General features: G+C 39.7%; 2 protein-coding genes across 3 annotated transcripts; both read right to left on the minus strand.

Moving 5' to 3' along the window:
• Positions 1-428: 428 nt before the first annotated feature.
• On the minus strand, positions 429-1,355 carry LOC139970220 (solute carrier family 35 member G1-like). Its single transcript, XM_071975859.1, has one exon. It carries the CDS (start codon positions 1,353-1,355, stop codon positions 429-431), a length of 927 nt encoding a protein of 308 aa, XP_071831960.1.
• Positions 1,356-7,294: 5,939 nt separating this feature from the next.
• Positions 7,295-18,785, minus strand: LOC139969714 (uncharacterized). Of its 2 annotated transcripts, none has more exons than XM_071974899.1 (7): positions 18,757-18,785; positions 12,928-13,127; positions 12,409-12,505; positions 11,992-12,197; positions 9,953-10,161; positions 9,103-9,268; positions 7,295-8,623 (listed from the first exon to the last, which is right to left on the minus strand). In XM_071974899.1, the coding sequence occupies exons 1-7, from the start codon at positions 18,768-18,770 to the stop codon at positions 8,478-8,480; spliced, it is 1,038 nt and encodes a 345-aa protein (XP_071831000.1). In that variant the 5' UTR covers positions 18,771-18,785; the 3' UTR covers positions 7,295-8,477. The 2 variants fall into 2 exon arrangements, with proteins under 2 accessions (XP_071831000.1, XP_071831001.1); XM_071974900.1 differs by lacking the exon at positions 18,757-18,785 and adding an exon at positions 16,126-17,046.
• Between the last annotated feature and the right edge of the window lie 5,957 nt (positions 18,786-24,742).

Below are 24,742 nucleotides of genomic sequence, written 5' to 3' on the forward strand. Positions count from 1 at the left end.
TTTTTTTCCACCATTGTGTTTCTTTTATTGTCCTCTTTCATATAACATAAACATGTATGACAACTGAACCAATCCTTTAACACTGTCACACTGGCTATGACATAGGCTATTAGTATTTACTGAGATGATGTAATGATAGTGTGTGACTGACTATATAACAGCGACAATTGGTGGATGTTAAATACTTTCAAGAAATTCTGTAATATTCTGAAGTGTTAATAAAGTTAATATGATAACGCCTCATGAAGAACAGTAAAAGAAATTATATAGAAATATACATATAAACTACACAAATATTTGGCGATTTTGTTGTCTTTGGGTATATATACGAGATTTGAATTAACAATAGATAAAAAGAGGAGAGTTTGATTCTGGTTGAGATGTGACTATACAGAAACGAGGAAACTGTTCAAGCGGGAGAGATGATTCTACTCCAGGATAGGAGTTTTCTCCTCAGTGTCTTGTGCCAGGAGTTCTTCTTCCTTCTCCTCGTCTTGAGCTGCAACTTGTTCTCTGTGTCGAGACATCGTGACGCCGACACATGACACCATAATGAGAGCTGATCCTATACCAATGGTCCAGTGGAATGGAAAAGTGAAGAAGATGTATTGTCCCGCGTAGGCAAACACAACATGGAGGGTGAGAATCACCGAAACGGTGACTGGACTCTCGAACGAGACGGCAAGGTAATGCAAGGCCATCCCACAAAGGCTTATCAGACCAGTCGCTGAAAGCGCAATGATGGTCTCCGTTTGACGCGGGATTCGCCATGCGTTTAATACGGTACACAGGGTAATAGAGACTACAGAATACTGTGATGAATACGACAATACAGTAACAATTGTATCTGTCTCTAACTCGGCTAATTTCCTCCCGGCAAAGAGCGCTCCGGAGAAGGCCATAGCTCCGATGATTCCGCAGACGACACCTACGACTTTCACGAAGAAACGTCGTTGAAGGTATTCGTCTTCTTCTTCGCCAGTAACGAACGATGGTCTGGACACGAGAACTACTCCAACGAAGGACAAAATAGTGAACATAAAATTGATCTTCATGCATCTCTGACCGACGCAGAGAACGTCAAATAGAGTAGCAAAGATTGGCATCGTGAAGAAAATGGCGACTGCGTTGCCTGGACCAAGAATGACAATGGCGATTGTGATGGTGATCTGTGTGATGCAGCTGAGCATGCCATGAAGTAGCACAAGTACGAAGTGAACACCAGACGAAAGGAAATTGAGTCTCGGCTTCAAAACCGCAAAGAAGAAGAAGGCGGATATCAAAAAAGCGATGACAGAATTGAAGACGAATATCAAAGCTGGGTGAGTAACTTCGGAGGTACTGTAGAGAAGCATGTCCTCGCAGCCGAATGAGAGAGCACATAACACCGCACAGGAGATCCCCATGAGTGGGGAAAGATGTGTCGCTGTGTTTCGTAAGCATTCCATCGTAGATCATTCCGTTCAGCCACTTGGTAAGTAAATACACCAATAACAGTTTTGTCACATTACTTGCATGTTTAATATTGCATAAAGCCTACGATGAAAAGAACAATCATATATACAACGATGTAATTAAATTTTTATTGCGCAGTTATAAAGCATGGTTGGTAGAAATTATATATAATTAGTCTGTTATAGCCATGCATGCGTTATACATGCAGAATAAACAATAGTCTTGAACGAACAAACCCTCTCTCTTGTAAAGAAATTACGTGCAATGCCACACATTTGTATAGGCACCAATGAATCAATATTTAAGCTAGTAACTATTTGGAAAAATGATTTGTGAGGGTGGCTCCTTGGCGGTAACTTTGTAAAAAAAATAAGTAAGATTTGTTTTTTGTAATAGAAAAGGATGACAAAAAACCGACATTGCCCTTGGTGGTTCCGTTGAGTAGGTGAAAGGTTAGAAGAAGTCAGCAAACGTTTAGGGTTGAGGGCGGGTTGCCGAAGTGATAGTAGAAGGACTCCTTCAAAAAAATACTAGAGAGAGGTGGGTCATCTTTAAAGGCATTGCAGACTCGCCCCAAACCGCGTTCCGCGCTCTGAAAAAGTTAACTTTCTGTTGCTTGCAAGTGAAGTTTTCTTCTTATCGCTACGAAATGTAGACAGGAATGAAACGTGATACCTTGTTATCTTTTATCTAGACCTGAGATGTCCACGCTGCTATGTACACTGTGTTGTGGGTATTGACCGTAGCTGTATGTATTGACTGTACACTAGTGCTGAATTACCCACGGTAGCAAGCTGTGTGTGTATTTTCTGGGATCGATGGTGGTGCCTTACACTTCTATTACACCTCATTCGAAACTAGGTAAGATTACCGGCATGAGACGTTTCTTTGTGCGCGAGTCTTCACACCATTTAAGCAAACAGAAAGCGAACAAGAGAGAGAATAAAGGGGTGTAGTCGAACGACCATGGAAATACGTTAATTTAAAGTCTTCTTAACTGTCATATTGCTTACAGCACACCGCTGCCACCACCTGCCATAGGTTCGAATCGTTATACTACACCGCTGTGTGGGTCATTGTGGAACACGAACACTCCGATATATATTGCCACTGAGTGACACGAAACGTTCGATCATCTTACAGGAATTAACTCAGTTGTGGCAGAAGATTTTGTACTCTACGACGTTGGTAAGTATTTCCATCCAACCTTTTGTTTTCTCTGAAATTCCGTGGTATCCGAGTCATTTAATATGTCTATGCATGGTGATTGCTGTGGCTTCAAAACGTCAATAGCGGCCCGAGTACTATCTCCAGTTAGCCTAATTAGTCATCCTTCACTGGCATCGTTAATTGTGTGTCACAAATTGGTATTTCATTCGCGATATTCAGCATAGGGCCTGGCAATGGCGTATAGCTCTCTTTGTTAGTCTCACACGTTTTTCATTAATTTTTAGCGTATACTATTTCTGAGAAGTAAACCTCAGATTAAAGACTTGTTCTTTGTGATTTATTGTTCGATGGGCGGAGTATTTTTTAATAACTATGACACTTGAGGATAAAGAGATAACCGGAAAAGTGTTTAGCCTGTTTATTCCGGCCGCGTATACGGTATCATCGCAGCCATCGCGGCAGCCGTGGCGTTCTCCTAATCTCTTATAGTTGGAAAAATTCTATTGTTAATGTGCTTTCTTATTCATGTCAGTATTCACTGATGTCTCTCATTTTGTGCTCCTTTGTGATCCTTATGTGGTGGATGGTCTCTACCAAACACACCCAAAGAAGTCATCTTACTCTCAGCAACGGGCGTGACCTTGGGCGGCGATCATGGGGGGGGGGCATGTCCTCCCCCCAATATTTTAGGTTGGGAAATAGTATCTAATATCCCCAATATCTGGTGGCATAATTTTGTTTTTGGTGGCTATAAATAGAAAATAATGCGTGAGATCATTTATCCAAATCCTATTTGGCGGTGGCTAAAACTGCATCCAGCACATGCTGTATGAGGTTAATGACTCTTCGTGGTCGTTTCTGTGACCTGTGACCGTATAGCAAGTTGTCACTCATGATTATGATCATAATGTCTGTACATCTCTTGTGTATGAGTGTAAGTACGTACAATCATATATATGATCCTCATCGATATGGGTTAATTAGGTTTCCATTTGGCCTGTTTCCTACAAGATTTCTAACCTGAGCAGGCGCGTAACCAAGGGGGGGGGGGGGGGTGGGCGAAGAGGGCGACCCCTTGAGCATATTTTTTTGTAGTTGTTTTATGATATCGCTAGTAATATCAAAATAGAAAATAGATGCAACTTACAAGGCCTGGGAAGTGCCATTTCCAGCGATCTGGGAGACATTTTCGGGCAAAAGTTTCTTCTACGCTTCGCGCCAATTCATGGTGGCGCTACGCCAAGATAGTTTGCCTAATACATTCGCCCCTCCTTTGGCAAATTCCTCGCTACGCGCCTGTCTGACCGTGTCATAATTTGTTGCTAAATATCACCAAAAACGTCACAGACTTTCACCGAAAGTAGTTTTTACTTTTTTTCGAAATAAATTAGCTAGACGGACCGCATCCGTAGTGAAATTTGGTTTGCCGATAATGAAGGAAATAAGGCTGTAGCAACCAACCAGTAACCATCACGAAGCGCGCGAACAATTTTGGGGATGAAAGTTGCTACGCGCCTGCACCAAGCAAATGCCCCCCCCCCCAATATTTGAAACAAATCGCCGCCCCTGGGCGGGACTATTTTTGGTGGGATGGTATTTGGATACTTAGCCGTATGCCAGGAAAAACCTACCACAATCTCTGTCATATTAACATCGGAAGTTGTGATGTACATCTACATTAAAAGTGAACAGCGCCGTCAGCATCAAAGGAGACATGTGCAGCACCAAAGTAGACAACAAAATAAAAGGAAACAACAACATCAAAGGAGACAACAAAATCAAAAGAGACAACAGCATTATAACAGACATCATAGAAGTAAAGTATATAAACATCACACTATATGACAAACTTATAAAAAGATTTGAATAGTGCAAAATTTACTCGTTTACATTCGCTGTGAAATTCTCGGCATTGTAAACTGACAGTTTACACGGATCTCTCAAATACACCAAGTAAAGCTTTCCACGAGACTGACAGAGCACCATACAGCAAATACCCAGTAAACATTTTGACGTCGGATCGACGTTGGGTTTGGGTCGCGTGAAATGGTCGGACCGACGTCTCCCACGTTTCCGTTTGCAAAGTGGGGCAACGTCGATTCGACGTCGATTCAGACGTCCAATATTCGTTGGTCCGACGTTTGGCCGACTCTTCGGTATACCGTTCAAACGACGTTCATTGGACGTCTTTCCAACAATTAATGTCGACGTCAATTCGACGTCGATGAAACCGTCCAAAATTCGTTGGTCCGACCTTTTGCCGACTCTTTGGTATACCTTTCAAACGACGTTCATTTGACGTCTTTCCAACATTTAATGTCGACGTCGAATCGACGTCGATGAAACCGTCCAATATTCGTTGGTCCGACGTTTGGCCGACTCTTCGGTATACCGTTCAAACGACGTTCATTGGAAGTTTTGCCAACATTTAATGTCGACGTTGATTTGACGTCGATGAAACCGTCCATTAATCGTTGGTCCGACGTTTGGCCGACTCTTCGGTATACAGTTAAAACGACGTACATTGGACGTCTTTCCAACAATTAATGTCGACGTCGAATCGACGTCGATGAAACCGTCCAATAATCGTAGGTCCGACGTTTGGTCGACTCTTCGGTATACGTTGAAACGACGTTAACTGGACGTCTTCCCAACATTCAATGTCGACGTCGAAACGACGTCGATAAAACCGTCCAATAATCGTCGGTCCGACGTTTGGCCGACTCTACGTTATACCGTTCAAACGACGTTCATTTCACGTCTTTCCAACATTTAATGTCGACGTCGAATCGACGTCGATGAAACCGTCCACAATTCGTTGGTCCGACCTTTGGCCGACTCTTTGGTATACCTTTCAAACGACGTTCATTTGACGTCTTTCCAACATTTAATGTCGACATCGAATCGACGTCGATGAAACCGTCCAATATTCGTTGGTCCGACGTTTGGCCGACTCTTCGGTATACCGTTCAAACGACGTTCATTGGACGTTTTTCCAACATTTAATGTCGACGTTGATTTGACGTCGATGAAACCGTCCATTATTCGTTGGTCCGACGTTTGGCCGTCTCTTCGATATACCAAACGACGTTAAGTGGACGTCTTTGTAACACATCATTTTAACGTCGGATTGACTCTGGCTTGGTTTATAGTTTACTAACAATGTATGGTAAGTTTGTTTTAAATCGAAAAATGAAAAACATGAGTTGATTGAAATATTTCGTTTTAAAAGAAAACGGCCCTTTTATATTTGATTTCAATAATATGATAAAGTCACAAGAAAAGTCTACTATAAAGTTAATAGAGGTAAAATGCGCTACATAGCACAGACTATATGTTACTACAGCTGCATGTTTATTAAAAGGCAATGGAAGTTGTTGACTGTTGTTCCCAACTTGTCAACATAAACCGTTGTGGTAAAAAGGAGCGCTCTACATGTACATTGTCGTACGAGTTACACCCCACCGCCGATGAAATGCCATATGTTAAAGTCCCATTCATAGTTTCCTTATGAATTTCAGAAAACAAACTTCCGAATTAGATTCCAACGTTTCTTAACCTAAATACACTCTGACCAGGTGGGTTTTATGGAGAAAAGCTGTCGCAATCGAAAGAAAGAAAAAAAAAAAATTCTGTCGCCCTTATGGCGGTAACGATTTACCGTAATATCACTGCAACCGCCTACGGTTCATTACACAAATGTAAAGAAAATAGTCCATGCAGTCCTATTGGTATCGCATTTTACAAGTAGAATAGGTTTGACACCGCTAGGTCACGGTACTAATCTCCCACCAAAATATGCCTTCTCGCATTCACTACACTAGAGGTAGGGAAAATCCCGAAAACACTCGAGAAGTACAAAAAGGAAAATTACCAACAAAATAAAACAATCTAAAAAATAAATATTGAAAGCCACGAGCATTTTCCCATAACAGCAATCCAAAACAAGTAGTGATTGCCTAGTCTGTAATACAACTGAAATTTCGAAATATAAATATTTTTACATCAGTTCTGGAGTCGTTACTAGACACGTAGATTGGAAATGTCGGTGCCTTTGTGCATATACCACATTCTGTCTATCTACAAGATGTAAGGTCATTAACCTCGTTGCACTTTTGACATTCCCTTGGTTCCCACAATCCCTTAAAAAGAAAAACATAAGAAATTGCTTGACCCGCTATTTCAGACGTCTAGTCAATTCAGAAAAAAACAATAAAAAGATAAACAGCACGTGACGTTTCTTTCTCACTCTTGGTTGGTCCTTTCAATGACAGATTTGATGAATTAGGTAACATTGAACCAATGAGTGACCAGATGCCCGAACATGAGTGAGCCCAAGAGTTGTTATTTCAGAGGCATGTCAGTAGGGAAAAGTTAGTCGAAACAATCGCTCTTAGCTAGTGATCGTTGTTTGCGGACGTACAGGCTATTTAAGTAAACATGGTTTCTTATCAGTATCTTGAAGTAACTTAACAACGCTAATTGGACTTTAATTTAGAGACGAGAGAGGTAATCTTATAATCAACGGAATATTTAACTCATTTACTTGAGCAAGGGCGAGAAATCGAGATACCAGTTATACCGAGCTCACAAGGCGTCGTCACACTCGTAGCAGTAAACCGCCTCATAACACTTGTATCGTGCTACCAAAAACACGGAATGAGCAGTATCGATAGAGTTGATAGGTAAGAACATATTTATCCCATCAGTTGTTTAATTATCATGTTACTCGTTCTCAGTTGCTTAGTCAATTACTGCAGAGTAGAAATAAGATACCGAATTGATCATGCCCTGGATAACACTACAGTCTGTACAGGAAGGGCATATGCCGTGGACCTATCAAGTATCAACCGATGTTTTCAATAGCAGTTGGTATATAGTTGCAGTACAATATTTGTATATACTATTTTTATTTGTAGCATATTTGGCTAATGCCTGAATCCCAACACCCTCTAACTTAGATTAAAGTTCAGGCCGGGATTTCCTTTGTAAGAATTTTTTTTTTTTTTGTAAAGTCGGTCTGCGTATCGACCAGCATGTAGCAGTGCTAATTTTAAAGGTATGCAGTATTTCCGCGAATTATGCCAGAAATTTAAATATGGTCACCTTTGGTCATAATTCTTAAATTGTTTTTATTACCGCCTTCGAAGAAATTTACCCCACTGAGAAATTCTTTCGTCTTGGGTGTTCATTAAGAAAATGTCCGAGAACAATTTGGAGAATAACGACCTCCAGGAAAATACTTTTTGAAAATGTCTAGCAATTATAAAGTGCTATAATTTGGGGCCTATGCAGACTACTTTTAAACTGGGGGTGGTAACTTGATAATAGTCACCAAAAGTATGGTGGGATAAGAAAATTGCCAGAATGGCTTCTGGTCACTACCAATCTTATATAATAACTCACCATTTTGTATTTAAGCACTCTTAATTTGTAAGAAAAAAAGTAGCACCATCCTCTGGGAAAGGCACTGGAGGAACCAGGAAGCAAACAGAATACCACCAGGCTCCAGCATGTAGTTTATATGTCATGCAGGCACTTTGGGCTGATATGAGGCTAAGGACTACTTTGAATTGTAATAAAATATCTTTCACTAGGAGAATGGAATTGCATTTGATGCAAGGATGTAGACCCTGCAAGATTTTTTTACTGATTACTTTTACTGCTATAGTCTTCAAAATGTGTTAGAAGACTATAATATAGCCATTACTATTTACAAGGCATGTTAAGTGAAAGGAACAGTTTAATGACAGTTCAAAAGTATCACACTAAAGTTAAACAATGGGAAAGCAGTCTTGATATTGATAATGGAAAGATGATCTAGGCTTATGTTGAATTTAAAGTATTTGACTTTAATCAAGCTGACAATCTGGCTGTTGTGCCTGCCTGTCCTTGCGGGCACCAGTCCGGTCTGCAGCATGTTTTAGCCATAATTTAATGACTGCTTCCACCTGTGACTGGGTTGCTGTTTTTGTCAAAGGGTTTCTTGAGATGGCCCCTAGGGACAATAGGAAAAAACGAAGAGCAATTATAAGTATAATCACATGAATAAACCAAGAGAAAATGTAATCTAATGACTGACCGCATGGCTTAATTGATATTATGTTGTTTATTTCAGGCAAGTCTCATCCCAAATGATTGGAGGGCATTGATGATACTTATCAACTTGGTCCAATTTTACTGCTCTGCTCAGCGCTTTGCAAAGATGAGTACATTATCTTATATGAATTACAGTCACACATTGCAGTCTGACAAAACCATTAAATCTACACAAAGTTGCTTGATGGTTAAAATATGGGCCTTGGCCTTTTGGGAAAGATGTATACAATGCATAATGTTTGTGTGTAGTTCAGTGTGAAGCTTTTCTACATGTAACATGATGCATCATTGAAGCACTGTTAGTTTGTCACAGTATATATACCATTTGAACAACTGGGACGATTTTATTTTTTTTATTATAGGCATTTGTATACTTACTAAAAATCAAATCTTTCAGAAGAAGGGTAGAAAAGGCTTTCTTTTCGGCACTCCCCCTGCCTAACCAGTTGAATTTTGTGGCCAAGGCACTGCTCATTAGGAATGATAAAATCCTTCTCACACTACTATCCAAGTTGGTCCCACCTATCATAGACAGCTTCTGGACCTATATAAGGAGGTGATTGCGAAAAAAAAAATGAAATTTATTAAGGAACAAAGTTTATGTTATCCAGTTGTAATAAGTTATGAATTGTTTACTTGTTATTTACCACCACACTACTATTAGTATTACATTAGTTGTAATTAATTTATTTTCTAAAAATATGTATTTCGTAAACATTACTACAAGAAGTATAATTAAAAAGTAATATATTTCAAAATGTATGTAGTTAACAGAGATACAATTTTTTCAAAAAAATAATGCAAATATATCTCAGATAGAGGTATGACTTATGACATACCACGTATGACAGGAGTGGGGTCACTGGGTGCATAAGTATCTAAGAGTTTGGCAAGATTGTTTAAAACTGTAAGACTCCTACCACTCCCAGTTGAAAAAAAAGTAGTGCAATTTTTAAAGCAATATGCAATTATAAGGCTCATAGAGCAAATTTTAAACTGTGCCATCTACACTTATAACTTGGGTTGAAATATGAGACTTATAGACCACATAGCATCATATGTCTATTTAATATGGCTGTGAAAAGGTTTTCATTAAGTTTATATTACAAATTGATGGAGCACGAAATTACAGCAAGTTACATTTAGTCTAAAACTCAATCATAGAACGCTTACACTACTGGTTTCTTTAAAAACGTGCAATCAAAAACACACAAAAAACATTTCTTACCAGTTTTTTCCTTGATCCTGTGTCATTTTTAAGTTTTTCCTCCAAAGAAGTTATACCTTCAAGGGACTTTAGAGGAAATTCATTTAGCCAATCGTCTTCTTCACTCTCTGGTAGGACGTTTGCCTCAGTCAGTGTTTTTAGCAGCAACTTGTTGTGCTGAACCTCCGCCTTAATCTCCGTCAGCATCGAGATTACCCTTTTTTCAAAATCTAATAAAAGTTAACAACAACAAAATAAACTTAGTTACATTCCTATAAACTCCATATGTCATAGTAAAACTGTGTTCCCTTAAAAATTATACTGTACATTAGGTCTTTCATTTTTTGTTGTTGCATATTTAGCATCAATTTAATAATAAATAACAATTCACAAGAATATAAATAAATAATATTAAATAGTAACAAATATTACTTTGTCTTCATACCTTAGCATTTTTGGTTTCGATGATAATCGTAACATTTGCAATCATGCGTGTGTGTGTGTGCGTTTGTGACGCCCAGCTTGTAAACACGATATCTCAAGAAGGGAAGCTTGGACAGTTCTCATATTTGGTACATAGGAGTACCTTATTGAGTACAAGAAGCCTATTGTTTTTGGTGTAGGTCAGAGGTCATTTAAGGTCACCAGGGGTCAAATAGTGAGAAGCTTGTAAACATGATATCTCAAGAAGCAAAGCTTGGATTGATTTCATATTTGGTATGTAGGTTGACCACATTAAGTACAAAAAGCCTATCGTTATTGGTGGATGTCGAAGGTCATTTAGGGTCACCAGGGGTCAACTTGTAAAAACCTTTTCATAATATAGGTATCTCCCATCGTCCAGCCTATAAGTAGATGACATGGGCGATTCGCCTCATAAGAATAGGAGAGCCTATTGACAATTGAAAATGATCTTACGGGCATCCGTAGATTTGAATCCGAACTCGCGACAATATCCCCATTGACTTAAGTGTGTCGCTAGAAGTCCTGAATTACTATGTACATAGCTACATACATGTGTGTGTGTGTGTAAAACAGTGTCTTCCAAGGCTTGCTTGCAGACCATAGATATATAAAAGTGCTAGAGCTACTGCAACACTTGTCACTCATCCGTATGGATATTTTGCTAAAAAGTTGATGTGATTTTGATGGAATAGTGCATTTGAATGGCGAAGCATGCCTTCTCTAGAAAATATTTGTAGATCATTGGTAGTTCTGGTTGGATGTAAGTTGCACAGGTACCACGAATTTCAAAACATTTCTTGGCCAGATGCCATGAAGAAACTAGGTCAAGCACCTGTGAACTTGAGATTTGTTTTCACTTCATGGAGTTGGCTGTAATGTTGGCCTAGTTTTTCTCAACTTGTGAAACTACCATTGACAGGTTCCAACAAGGTTGATATTTTGGGACTAGTTGTGAATGGGGTAAGGGATTGTTTCAAAACATAACAGTCATGTGATCCAATGTCAACAAAGGTCAATCAGGGGTCAAAAACTAGTATTTTTGCAATAACTTGAGAACCAAATGTCCATCAAGGTTGGGAGTTACGCTATTGTAATACAATAGTCGACCTGCATTTGGGTGACCTTTGACCTCAGGTTGACCTCCAGTGCCCTGTGTTAGCTTCTTTCAAGTTGATTCTTTCAAGTTTCGTGGGCATATTCCAATCTAAATTGCCCATAAGTGGACTCCTCTGCAACCTTAATGTGCAAAGTTATTAGCGATTTGGTTTGGTTTGTAATACTTGGTGTGCGGATTCATAACATTGAGTACAAGAACCCTACTGTTTTTGATGGAGGTGTGTATAACCACGTACAGACTGACCTGTGTTAGCATGCCATAGTGTTATTGTAACAGCTAGTTCTGGTTATATACTAACAAGCAGAAGTCTAGTGCATTGAAGTCATCGAAACCTCAATGCATTTTGCATTCTGGTTTTAATTGAAACAATTCAAACATGTGTCAATTGCTTTAATTTAATGAAGCTGAAAATTCTGTAAATCAATAGAGCTAATGTACAATGCTTGCAAATAATTGAAAAGAGTTAAAAGAAAATTACCAGGGCAATGGAAAGAAGAGGCTGCACTATTGTCCAAAGTTTGGTTGGGGAAGCAAGGTGGGGTTGGAGAGCGTGGTGGGGCAGGAGATAGAGCAAGCGGAGTTACAGGTGTTGAAGTTGATGGAAATGATGGTGGTCTGGGTCGCTTTGGTGAGGCAGGAAACTCCTCATCACTCGAGCTTTCAACCATATAACGTTGATTAGGTCTGCAATAAAATAAAAAAATAAAATAAAAATTAAATTACCATAATACAATAATGATAACCTAAAATCTATCTTACTTTGACCACTTTTACGCTAACAAATCACCCTCCCACCCCAGTTGAAAAGAGAAACTTGGTGATAATTATACTTTGGTGCTTCACTGCTTGTATACATGTGTGACTCTATCAGTCTTTTTGCTGTGTTGGGACTTACTTTCGTTTTCTTCCTATGGTTACTTCCTCATCTCCTGTCTGCAGGTCTGACTCATCTTCAGCCTGCCTTAGTTTGGAAACTGCCTTGTCATATGAATCTGTATGGAATAATATAAAATATGCCCCATGTATTTGAATACCTTTACTTTGAATTTGTGAAGTTACATTTTTATTTTATTCCTTGGTAAATTGAAAAATATCAGGAAACAGTTGGATAACCCAGCCAAAATGAGAAGGATAAACAAAGGGCATGAGACAGGGTGGGGGGAGGGGGTCCTTATAGATTAGGTAACCACTGGACAGAGCACTTGTGAGTTCATAGCCCATCGTGGTGAAACAGTGCGTTCAATGGTAGTTACTGCATTAATTTATTACTGTTCTCCAACATTTCATCTCAAACTTCTGGGCTGGGCTGTGTAGCATATTAGCAACAAGTATTAAAACCAGTACTTAGAAATGGGGGCAAATAGAGAGTATGAAGACACACCCTTCAATTATATTTAACATAATTTTTACTTACTTGTTGCATATAGTTTTCTTATTTTAAAAGCCTTCCAACTTGTCTCGGGCTCTGTGGTAGTCTTCAGAGCCTTTGCCAAACTTCCTGAAGATTTGAAGGGGGGCCACAAACAAGTACCCTCAGAAACCATCCATTTCTCATTGATGATGGCTATCTCCTTAGAGTCCGTAAACTCCACAATGTGATACAATGGGTCCATGCTAAGATTGAGTAATATAATTTTTCTAATTTATGTTAAAGTGATGATCATATATGTAAGTAAATGAAGTGTTAAAATGTATTTAACATTAAACTTAAACTAACAGTAACTGGCCTCAAGTCTCCTTAATATAAACTTGCTCTTTAATGAAGGATAGGCATAGCAATGAACCAATTTCTATGCGGTAAAAGTACATATTTTTTGAAAATTTCCCTCGAATGTGATACCTGTAGATTTTCACTTATACTGTCAACTTGTAAAATTCCTATACACTTTGATTCACAAGGATAGCTAAAATAATTTTCCTTGTGAGTGAATGATCGATAAACCACATACAAATCATCATTGGTAACAAAAAAGTTTTGCACTAGGCACACATCATTCCCTATTTGAACACAATTGTCCCCAGTGCAAAGAGTTATATGGACATTCAAATCTTTGTGATAAAAGTAGGCATACTGTGACATAGCTAAATGTCCTTCTGGCACTGGCCCATTTGAATGTTCTTGTTTGAGGATAGTGCACTCATTGTTCTTCATGCTTTTCTGAATTTCCCCCTTTCTCAACAGATGCCCAACTACTTGCCGCAGTGGCAGTGATGGCTTTTTCACCATTTTCTTCAATGTGCCCAAATAACTTTCAAATGGAAATGCAGAAACATTATCTAGTGGACCATATTTACGTGCATCATCAGCAAGATGAAGCAAACAATGTACATTGTACACTACCATTTCCTTGCCATACAATTTGGAGAAATGTGCAACAAACAGTTTTAATAATTCTTCAGAATAATCAATCAATGATGATTGGTTACAAAGCCTTGGTGACAACAGAATTTGAACTGCAACGGAAAGCAGCATGAAGTTGTGGTAAAGGTTCACTGGTATTTGGCTAGAAAGGGCTAATGGACCAGTGTAGACTAAGAATTGACGGAACTCCGTAGCCTTCCATCTATCAACTTCTCGGAGTGATCTAGGTTTTCTTGAAAACTCTCTTGGCATGAACTCTCTAAGTGAAATCATCTTCTCAGAAATTGCATTGATCACTCTGGTTGGCATTCTAGTTTTGAGCGGACCTTTCATCCACAAACCCAGCAGTTTACGAGTAACACCCAGACACACCAGATGCATATAATCTAATGGAAATTGGGAAACTAATCCTATAGAAGTAGATGAAAATGGAGATTGTTCAAGGTGGTGATCTTCGTCAAGCATTTGTTGGAAACTTTCGTCAGTTCTTAAACTATCTGCACTTTCTTTGTACACCATTTTTCCCATCCAAGTTCCAGTTTGTATGCACCGATCACAGCCTTTGTAGGAGGAATGCCCTTTTACACGCTTTATTAAGGCACGAGCCGGGGCATCACAAATAACAGCAGATATTGAAAATTGGTATTTTGCCCCACAATGCTCAATACCATGTTCTTCGAGACTTGTAACCTCGTCAATTAATGGTTTTAAGAATTCATTAACTGGAGATGGTTTCGACATTCCAGAAAATATTCCAATTGGAAATGGTGTACTGTCAAAAATTTGATCAGTGATCCCCAAAATTGGCCAGAACTGCATATTTGAACTGCGAAACAGGGGTAGACCATCAATGTTAATTTTAATTGAGATAGATTCTTTACATGGCTGTGATAACTGCATTTGTGATTTAATGTAGTTAGCAATGCCAAAGTGATAGTACTTGCCCCCTGCTATGTTTTCAAAAGAAATGTCTTTAATGGGCTTTAGAAGTGATCTTGGATCCTTTGGCAAATCTATGTGGTATGGTTTTAAAATGTTTAACAAACTAGATACTGCTGTTTGTGATATGTTGTTTGATGTAGCCCATTCCCCCAACTGATCAGAGAGGCTCATTTCATCAACATCTGACTGGCTACTAGAACATTGTGAAAGCTCTTCAAATTCACTTTCAGAATTACTACTAGGCCTGTGGGTAACTCCAGGATTGTTTAATGTATTGTTGAAGAGGTGTTTGCTTTCAGAAGGCCTAGTGCTAAGCCTAACATTGTCATGGCCTGTTTGTGATACTGTGGGGCTAGAAGTAAAATTTAGTGCAGTATTTGTGACTGGAATGTCTAAGTTGCTGGGCTCTTGAATCTGTTTAGGAACTTTACTCTTATCTATTTTGAGATAGGGGTGGTGCTTTAGTTGAAATTGTACATTACGTCTTATTTTCCAATACGATATTGGTTTTACAATAAGCCATAGCAAAGAAGAAATGTTGAAAATTCGAGACTTAAGCTACGGGCAGTTGTGCTCAACTGGCCTAAAATATCCTCTTAGTCTCAGAGGGAACTATATTCAGTATTCAAGACAGGTGTGGGGATTTTGTCTTTCCTAAACTGTTATTGTTAAATTAATATCCCAGTGTCCCTGGGCATTCTCTACTTTGGGATTGTGAACTAGCCTCTAGGCCCTAGTCTAGGATAGTATCGAATATGGTAAAAACCACTTTTGGTGCCTTTTTTGGTAATGTTTAAGAATACGATATAGGAGGGGGGGGGGGTGATCCTAGCTTGGGGCAGTTTGAAACTGGGAGTGGGACGAAAATTGTAGCAACCCCTGGGCCTAAGCTCAATTATTTACCTTTATTGTTATACCGTTCGAAGAATAGACCTAGGCCCTAGCCTTTTAATGTTTGAAAAAATAAAATTGACCTCCTACGTCTAGGCCTTGTCCGACTTCATAAAGAGGAACACAATGAGGACGTTATCATTTCAGTTTCTGCTATACTCCAGTATAGGTTATAACTTAATTCGAGGAATCAACAAAAAACAGACAAGGCCTAGGCTATAACATCCTACCGCCTGTGCAGTATATACAACAGCATACACTAGGTTGGTAAATAAATCTGAGCCTATAGGCTATACATAGTATAAAAACATAAGTATACAGAGCAAGGTCCTTATTTTCCACAAATTTTATCGAATCCTTGGCAGTTTTGTTTTTTTGAGACCGCTGCCACTAGTTTTGCATTTATTATATAAAAACCTTGTACTCCGAAAAATCTCGTAACCGCAAATCCCTGTTTGATGCTGATCAATTTGTTATAGCTATAACGGCCGGTTAATGTATGTTAGACGTGGAATGTTTGTCATATATAATCCATGCCTCGCAAGCTGCGAGATCAAACACGTGCATGTAAAACGTGTATGATTACAGCAACCTATCATACTTGTACGTACGTACGATTCGACCAGCCGGTCATTGTGTAGGAGAGTGATTATTTATGTTAATATTTACGCGGGAAACCTTCAATGTTGAATATGTAAGGGCGTGTGTTTGCACTAAAGGGAATATATGACTTATCTAACGTGTGGGATTCATATCAGTTATACGAGCAAGGGATGATACACATAGCATATTTGGTCCCCGTTTCCGGAAACTGAATAAATTAGAATTAACTAAAGATCTGATACTGATCCAAATATTATACAAGTAGTGTAATATGGAAAGTTGCAGGTGTGAAATATTGTCGAATGAAACCTTTTGTTTGACTTTTTGCTTGCACACATTTTGCAAGTCGAAGAGGCACTCCCCCCATGTAATCGCTATACTACCCCCCCCCCCAGTCAAGGAAAATTTAATTTGCCTCAAGTACTCAACAGTAACAGCTCTACAGAATCGTGCTATTAAGGCTTAGATCTTTATCAAATTTTAGTGTGATATAGCTCACACTATTTGCACAAGAAATATTTGGAAGTAATTTATTCTAATTTAGTTTGGATCCTTTTGTCAACAGCCTTTAATTCACCGAATGTCCGAACGTTATATGTAGGCTTTATTTTGCATGTTTACAGTTTTGTACTGACGTACTTTGTGCTAAGAAAATGTAATCTTTTGTATTTTCAATTGTCCGAATGGTTGACTCATTAAAAGACCGTTTTGAACGAGGAGTCAATTTTGTTTCTATTTCTTAAGCCAGGTTCGGCATTTGCACGATCGTATTTAAGAATAAAATACGGTAGTGTTTTATAACCGCGAAAATAGATCGCATTCTGGCGCAGGAGCTATGTTTGATCTACCTAAGTTAGCAGATAACCAGTAGCTATAAAGGAGGTCCCACACTCTAGAAGTTTCAGCCTCGGCAACACTTAAAAGATGGGCCTGACCTATACTAAAGCATTAAAAACTTGACCCTTTGTTTATTTGCACGTGATTATTGGGCCTATATGACCAATTATCATGGGTCATGGCTAATCATACATTACATGACCCAGCCTATACATGAGATTTAATGCGGAGGTTGGGGGTAGTCTGCTGTGCTGTGAAAATATAAAACGGTATGAAAGAGTCGTACTGTTTTTATGTTGTTTACATTAATTCCAATTTAAAATTGAGTTGCCGTGGCAACAGCCCTAGCGCCCACACCAAATTAACAAACAGATTGTGACCGGAAATGGCGGATGAAACTCCCTACAAATGAGTGTTTCTGTGTGTGTGTGGGGGGGGGGGGGGCACTACATGGCTAAACAGTGGCCAGTCTACCTAGAATTAAACCAATGGTACAGGTATAAGCTTTTTGACAGACATGTCAAGAAAGCGTCGGTACCCGACAGAACCACGAGTTTTGGCAAGAAGTTGAGTTATTCTATAATGTGTGAGACATGTCCCCTTATGACCACCGTTAAAGTGTCATGTTGCACAATTACAACTCGTAAATATTATTTAAAAAATGAACAAGCAACAACACTGAATTCCACTATGGAGCAACCAAAATTCAACGCAATTATATAATGCTATGTTCGCGAGATTAGTATAGTGCAATTCGTCAAATCATTGAAGAGTAATTTTCTTTTTAATTTCCCGACTTTCTTTGAAAAAGTTTGGCACTCTTCAAATTACAGAAAATTAATCCGTTGACGAGATCCGTCGGTTGTACGGTCAAAACGGCAATTTCTAGAATCACGTTACCATCTCAACATTTTTCAGATATTTGTAGTTTTGTTAAAGTTGGTAACCTGCCAATTTGCAGAAACTTGAAGGAGATACTTTATCTCGTCAACATTTTCCGATTTCTGTCATTTTTGAGATAGTAGCAACTCAGTGTGCGACTCAGCAAATTACAGAAAATTAATAAATTAACAACATTCAATACCAAGTTTGTGAATTTTATGACGTTATCGTCTCGTCAACTCGACAATTTACCGTTGTTTGTGGTTTAGAAAAGTCGGTAACTGTTCAATGCAATGTCCCTTCTGCGCTACCATAGTCTTGGACAGCGCATATTAGGAAAACTGACATTCCTCTTTCACGTTCGCTCAGCAGAAGATGAAAGCGCTGCCGACGCACATTTGTCTACGGAAGTGTTATAAAAGCGTAGTCGGGGATGTGTTTGTGAGGATATGGGATGTGGTATAACGAGGTATGCTCTAGTGCGTCAAACGATTACTTGATTCACAATTGTTATATGGAGCTGCCATGACCGAATCAATTAAGTTAAACGTTACCTCAATATTACTGCACCAGATATGGTTCTTTCTTTCACTCGCAGTGCAAGTGTTATGGAAGAAAACGAGTGTAGATTTGCAATATACTTGTTAACATGTTTAACATTGCTCTATAGTTTCATTTTACTGAAAATATGTCTCCTTTTATTGGATTCATTTAAGTTTTACTTACCTTAATAACGGCATGATAAGCGAGAAGTTGTTGTATATACTGACGGTACTTTCACAGCTTTCGTCTGAGTCGCATATGATTGCCAGTGTTAAGTTGGATGTCATGGATACACGTATTTCGAAATGTTTATTTTACGTTATATAAATAAACTGTATTAAACGTCGAAGGTATACGTATTCACGTAAGCGCCCGCTGTTCATAATTGATTCGACACCGATCCAACGAACTGTTTATGATATAGTATATTTCTAGATAGTCATTGGAGCGTATAAAGAGGGAAGCTTATATACTTCTATCGCCAATGCCGTTCCAACACCGAACTAGTTCAGCCGACGTCGATCCAACGAATCGTTTATGACTGGTCTATTTTGAATTGTTGTTTTAACGTCGTTTAATATGGCGTCTCTTGTCGACACTTCATTCGACGTCGATCCAACCAACTATATCAAAGTCGGAGAGACATTTACCGTGCGACGTCGCCTGTCCGTAGTTGAACGGACGTCGATCTAACGAACCGTTTATGATTAGTCTATTCTTTCTGGTCGTTTGAGCGTCGATGGGGCGTTCTCAGTGAGACGTCGCCTGTCCGTAGTTGAGCGGACGTAGATCTAGCCTGTCCGTTTATGATTAGTCTATTCGTTCTGGTCGTTTGAGCGTCGATGGGACGTTCTCAGTGCGACGTCGCCTGTCCGTAGTTGAGCGGACGTAGATCTAACGAACCGTTTATGATTAGTCTATTCTGACTGGTCGTTTGAGCGTCGGATGGACGTTCTCAGTGAGACGTCTCCTGTCCGTAGTTGAACCGACGTCGATCCAACGAACCGTTTATGATTAGTCTATTCTGACTGGTCGTTTGAGAGTCGGAGGGACGTTTTCAGTGCGACGTCGCCTGTCCGTAGTTGAACCGACGTCGATACAACGAACCGTTTATGATTAGTCTATTCTGACTGGTCGTTTGAAAGTCGGAGGGACGTTTTCAGTGCGACGTCTCCTGTCCGTAGTTGAACCGACGTCGATCCAACGAACCGTTTATGATTAGTCTATTCTGACTGGTCGTTTGAGTGTCGGAGGGACGTTTTCAGTGAGACGTCGCCTGTCCGTAGTTGAACCGACGTCGATCCAACGAACCGTTTATGATTAGTCTATTCTTACTGGTCGTTTGAGCGTCGGATGGACGTCCTCAGTGAGACGTCTCCTGTCCGTTGTTGAACCGACGTCGATCCAACGAACCGTTTGTGATTAGTCTATTCTGACTGGTCGTTTGGAAGTCGGAGAGACGTTTTCCGTGCGACGTCGCCTGTCCGTAGTTGAACCGACGTCGATCCAACGAACCGTTTATGATTAGTCTATTCTGACTGGTCGTTTGAGCGTCGGATGGACGTTCTCAGTGAGACGTCGTCTGTCCGTAGTTGAACCGACGTCGATCCAACGAACCGTTTATGATTAGTCTATTCTTACTGGTCGTTTGAGCGTCGGATGGACGTTCTCAGTGAGACGTCGTCTGTCCGTAGTTGAACCGACGTCGATCCAACGAACCGTTTATGATTAGTCTATTCTTACTGGTCGTTTGAGCGTCGGATGGACGTTCTCAGTGAGACGTCTCCTGTCCGTTGTTGAACCGACGTCGATCCAACGAACCGTTTATGATTAGTCTATTCTGACTGGTCGTTTGAAAGTCGGAGGGACGTTTTCCGTGCGACGTCGCCTGTCCGTTGTTGAACCGACGTCGATCCAACGAACCGTTTATGATTAGTCTATTCTGACTGGTCGTTTGAGCGTCGGATGGACGTTCTCAGTGAGACGTCGTCTGTCCGTAGTTGAACCGACGTCGATCCAACGAACCGTTAATGATTAGTCTATTCTGACTGGTCGTTTGAGCGTCGGAGGGACGTTTTCAGTGCGACGTCGCCTGTCCGTACTTAAACCGACGTCGATCCAACGAACTGTTTATGATTAGTCTATTATGACTGGTCGTTTGAGAGTCGGAGGGACGTTTTCAGTGCGACGTCGCCTGTCCGTAGTTGAACCGACGTCGATACAACGAAACGTTTATGATTAGTCTATTCTGACTGGTCGTTTGAGCGTCGAATGGACGTTCTCAGTGAGACGTCTCCTGTCCGTAGTTGAACCGACGTCGATCCAACGAACCGTTTATGATTAGTCTATTCTGACTGGTCGTTTGAGAGTCGGAGGGACGTTTTCAGTGCGACGTCGCCCGTCCGTAGTTGAACCGACGTCGATACAACGAACCGTTTATGATTAGTCTATTCTGACTGGTCGTTTGAGCGTCGGAGGGACGTTTTCAGTGCGACGTCTCCTGTCCGTAGTTGAACCGACGTCGATACAACGAACCGTTTATGATTAGTCTATTCTGACTGGTCGTTTGAGCGTCGGAGGGACGTTCTTATTGCGACGTCGCCTGTCCGTAGTTCATCCGACGTCGATCCAACGAACCTTTTATTATAGGTCTATTATAATACGTCATTTCGGCGTCGGATGGACCATAGACACGCGACGTATATTAAAGGGCTGTCATCCGACGTCGGAAAGACTACCTTTATATAACTACGATATTAACAAACGTCCATCCGCCGTCGTTAGGACGTCTGAAATTGAAAGGATTAATTTGTGACGTCAATCCGACGTCTGAACTACTACTTATGTTGGACACCGACGTTTAACCGACCATCTGGACCTGAACCCGACGTCGATCCGACGTCAAAATGTTTACTGGGTATTGTCGTTGCATGACAAAAAATTCCCTAGCCTCCTGTTCCCATAACCCAGTTACTCTCACTATTTATCTCTGATTCTTCTAAATTCTTCAGGATCGAGTTTTGTATATTAAAGCAACAATTATATTCCCATAACAGAATAAACATGTTGTTAAATTGGTACCATATTTTCTTTTGTTTTACCAATAATTTGCACTGAAAGAGTCGACGAGATTAAACGATTACAACCATATCACTTTATTAAAATGATGGGTTTGCTGATTCCGTTTGCAATGTATACAATGTTTTTCAAAAGCCAAAAACATATCTTGAAATTTGAATACTTTTGATTGGTTTCACTATCTTAATTAGGCTATTCCGGAACTCACAGTGATGTCTCTACCTGCAAATTCAAACAATCAACTGCTGAATCTAAGAGCTCATCCTGTTTTTACTTAACCCGATCAGATACACACATATGCACACACTACGTTCACTATTAATTAGTATAATGTTAGTTTGAAGTTAAGAAATTCTTGCTAGAATCAATGTTATTGATATAATACCACAATGACGATAATGACGACGACGATGATGTTGTAATACAGTTTTAGTCGTGTTTTTCATCGTACCAGGAAATCCGTATATGATTTCATGAATCTTCTTATGTAGCAACCGCAAAGCTAATCTTTAAATATGATACATCAATAAAGGTATAACAAACATAGAGCAGTCATAAATTATTTGCATTTGGTGAAAAGCGTATTTGGCTTGAGCATGTATCACCTCTCCTCAGACCGCTATCCATTCAACATGCTGGTTTAGCTCACCATATCTGTGTAGCAATTGGAATATCTTTATTTATGCAATTAACAACTATATAATTTGCATAATGCTATAATATATATTCATCTTTTAATTGTACACCTTGGAATGATAGACTTGTAACAATCGTTTTGATTACCCACACTATTCTATAGAGATATCAATTATCATACATCAATCGATTCTTTGTTACACACCTGTAATGCATAGTTGAGATCTATAGATATTTCCATACGTAAGATTAGTAATAATAACATACTACAAAACGTATATGACATTTCAATCTTTTATATACGCCATTCTTTACTTGATGTAGCACATACGGCAGTTTGCAACGATTAGTTGTAAATGCAGACTTGAAATGCACAACAGTATGCGTACAAATATAATTCCCTACTATGAGTACGAGAACAGGGCTGCTAGCGCTAGTCCGAGTACGTAATCTTGCACTGGTATATAGTAGATTTCCAAACTGCCCGAGTAAAAAACCTATATGGGCGAATATTGGGTACAGAAAAACTGAGCCAGAATGCTTACGAGCTTACGAGTATAGGCTCTCTACAATTTAGCCTAATCTCACTACATTATTTGACTTTATTCCAGAATCGGTTGGTGCTCGTCGTCAATTTCCTCAGAATTTCTTCTCACGTCATCATCAATCGCATCTTCCTTCTTATTAAGTACAGTAAGTACAGCTCCAATGCAAGAAATCACAATTAACAATGATCCAACTACGATTTCCCAATATAAACAGTCAGACGTGAAGAAGACACATTGACCAACGTAGGTTAAAACGATCTCAGATGTTAATATGATTGACACTATGATTGGTTTCTCCTTGCATACGGCGAGGTATCCAAGTACCATCCCTCCAGAAGAGGTTAAACCAGTCGCTAACAAGGCAATGATATCTGTCGGTGTCCTAGGAACAGACCACCCGTCAAGCAAAGCACAGAAAGGTACAGACAAGACAGTAAATTGACATGAATACGATACTAGAACATTGGCAAGAGCTTGTGAAGTTTCATCAAACACTAACTTTCTGCCGACGACAAGCATCCCAGAAATAGACAATGCCGACAAGACTGCCGCAATGAGACCGTATACTGTGGACTGTGGATTGAATCCTTTCTTGCTAACTACTTCTTGTTCAAGTGAAAGTGAGATTAAAGCTTCTCCACCAGTAGAACAAATCACGAGCAACAAATCTTTGATACTAGGAATACTTCTCAGAAATACTGCACTGAAGATGGTCGAGAATGTAGTCAGAGTAAAAGCCATAGCCATTGTATTCCATGGACCTATGCTGAATATAGCGTATGCAGTTGAAATTTGCGACACACAGTAACATTGGCCATGAAGGACCAGTAACGCCAACTGCACGTGTGTTTCTAACCGCCACTTAAGCCGAAAAATAATACAAAACGTTACACATAGAATCAGCGCTGTCACCGAATTGCAAACGAAAATAAACGCAGGTTGAAAGTTCTGACCAATTCCGTTTACAATCATATCTTCCGTCGAAAAGCAAATAGCACACAGGAAGGCGTATCCTATCCCAATGGATGCTTTGGCTTGTGAACAAAACGCATCGGCCAAACGTCTGATGATGGTCGTATCCCAATTTAGCCATTTCTGTTCCATCGAGTTGCCGTGTTCCATTGGAGTGTACAAGGAAACCGAGTTTGAGATGTAGTCGATGGCGGCCTAACCGGCAATCTTTCGTATATATAGCCTTGTATCTCATGTAAATATCGCACCAAACAGATTAGGATCCGCGACCTTGAAAGTATAGACTTACGAACGTAGTACCAGCAGAATCAACTTGCACCAACTTGTTCCTCATTTTCACGTTCCTCAATTTCACAACTGTAGGCCGCTTTACCTTCCCTTGCATTATTGCAGCCAACACTTACGTTCAGTAATGAAAATTGCGTTTACTTGGTGTATTGTAACAACGTCTTAATAATTTATGTCCAATATTATTTAGCAGTACTTTCATTTAACTAATTCGTTAATGAACTGACGCGAAATGACGGCTCAGAAAATACACCAAACCAGGGAATATATCAGATTGGCTATACAATAAAACTTCAACACGAAGCCAACCTTCTCGTCCAATCAGTTACCTATGTAATGTTATGTTCATAGTTAGAGCAATGTAGGCCTTGTTAAATGGGAAATATGTTGTATGAATGTGACAGGTATGAATTATGCCCCCTACAAAAAAAACTTGTCATTTTCCAATTGGCAGTATTATCGTCATTTATACGACTGCGTTCGCATCGATTCAGGTTGTCAGAAGTTAGCAGATTCCAATCTGTCAGTTTGTTTACTGCGGGGGCTGGGCACGCTGCTGGTTGAGAATACAGCAACGCCATTTTATCAGATAAAATTTATATTTGTCTGTCTACTCTCTCCCCTCCAGGTATGTACATAATGTATTA

The sequence above is a fragment of the Apostichopus japonicus genome, chromosome 7 (genome assembly GCF_037975245.1).
Source record: "Apostichopus japonicus isolate 1M-3 chromosome 7, ASM3797524v1, whole genome shotgun sequence".
Taxonomy (NCBI): Eukaryota; Metazoa; Echinodermata; class Holothuroidea; order Aspidochirotida; family Stichopodidae; genus Apostichopus; species Apostichopus japonicus.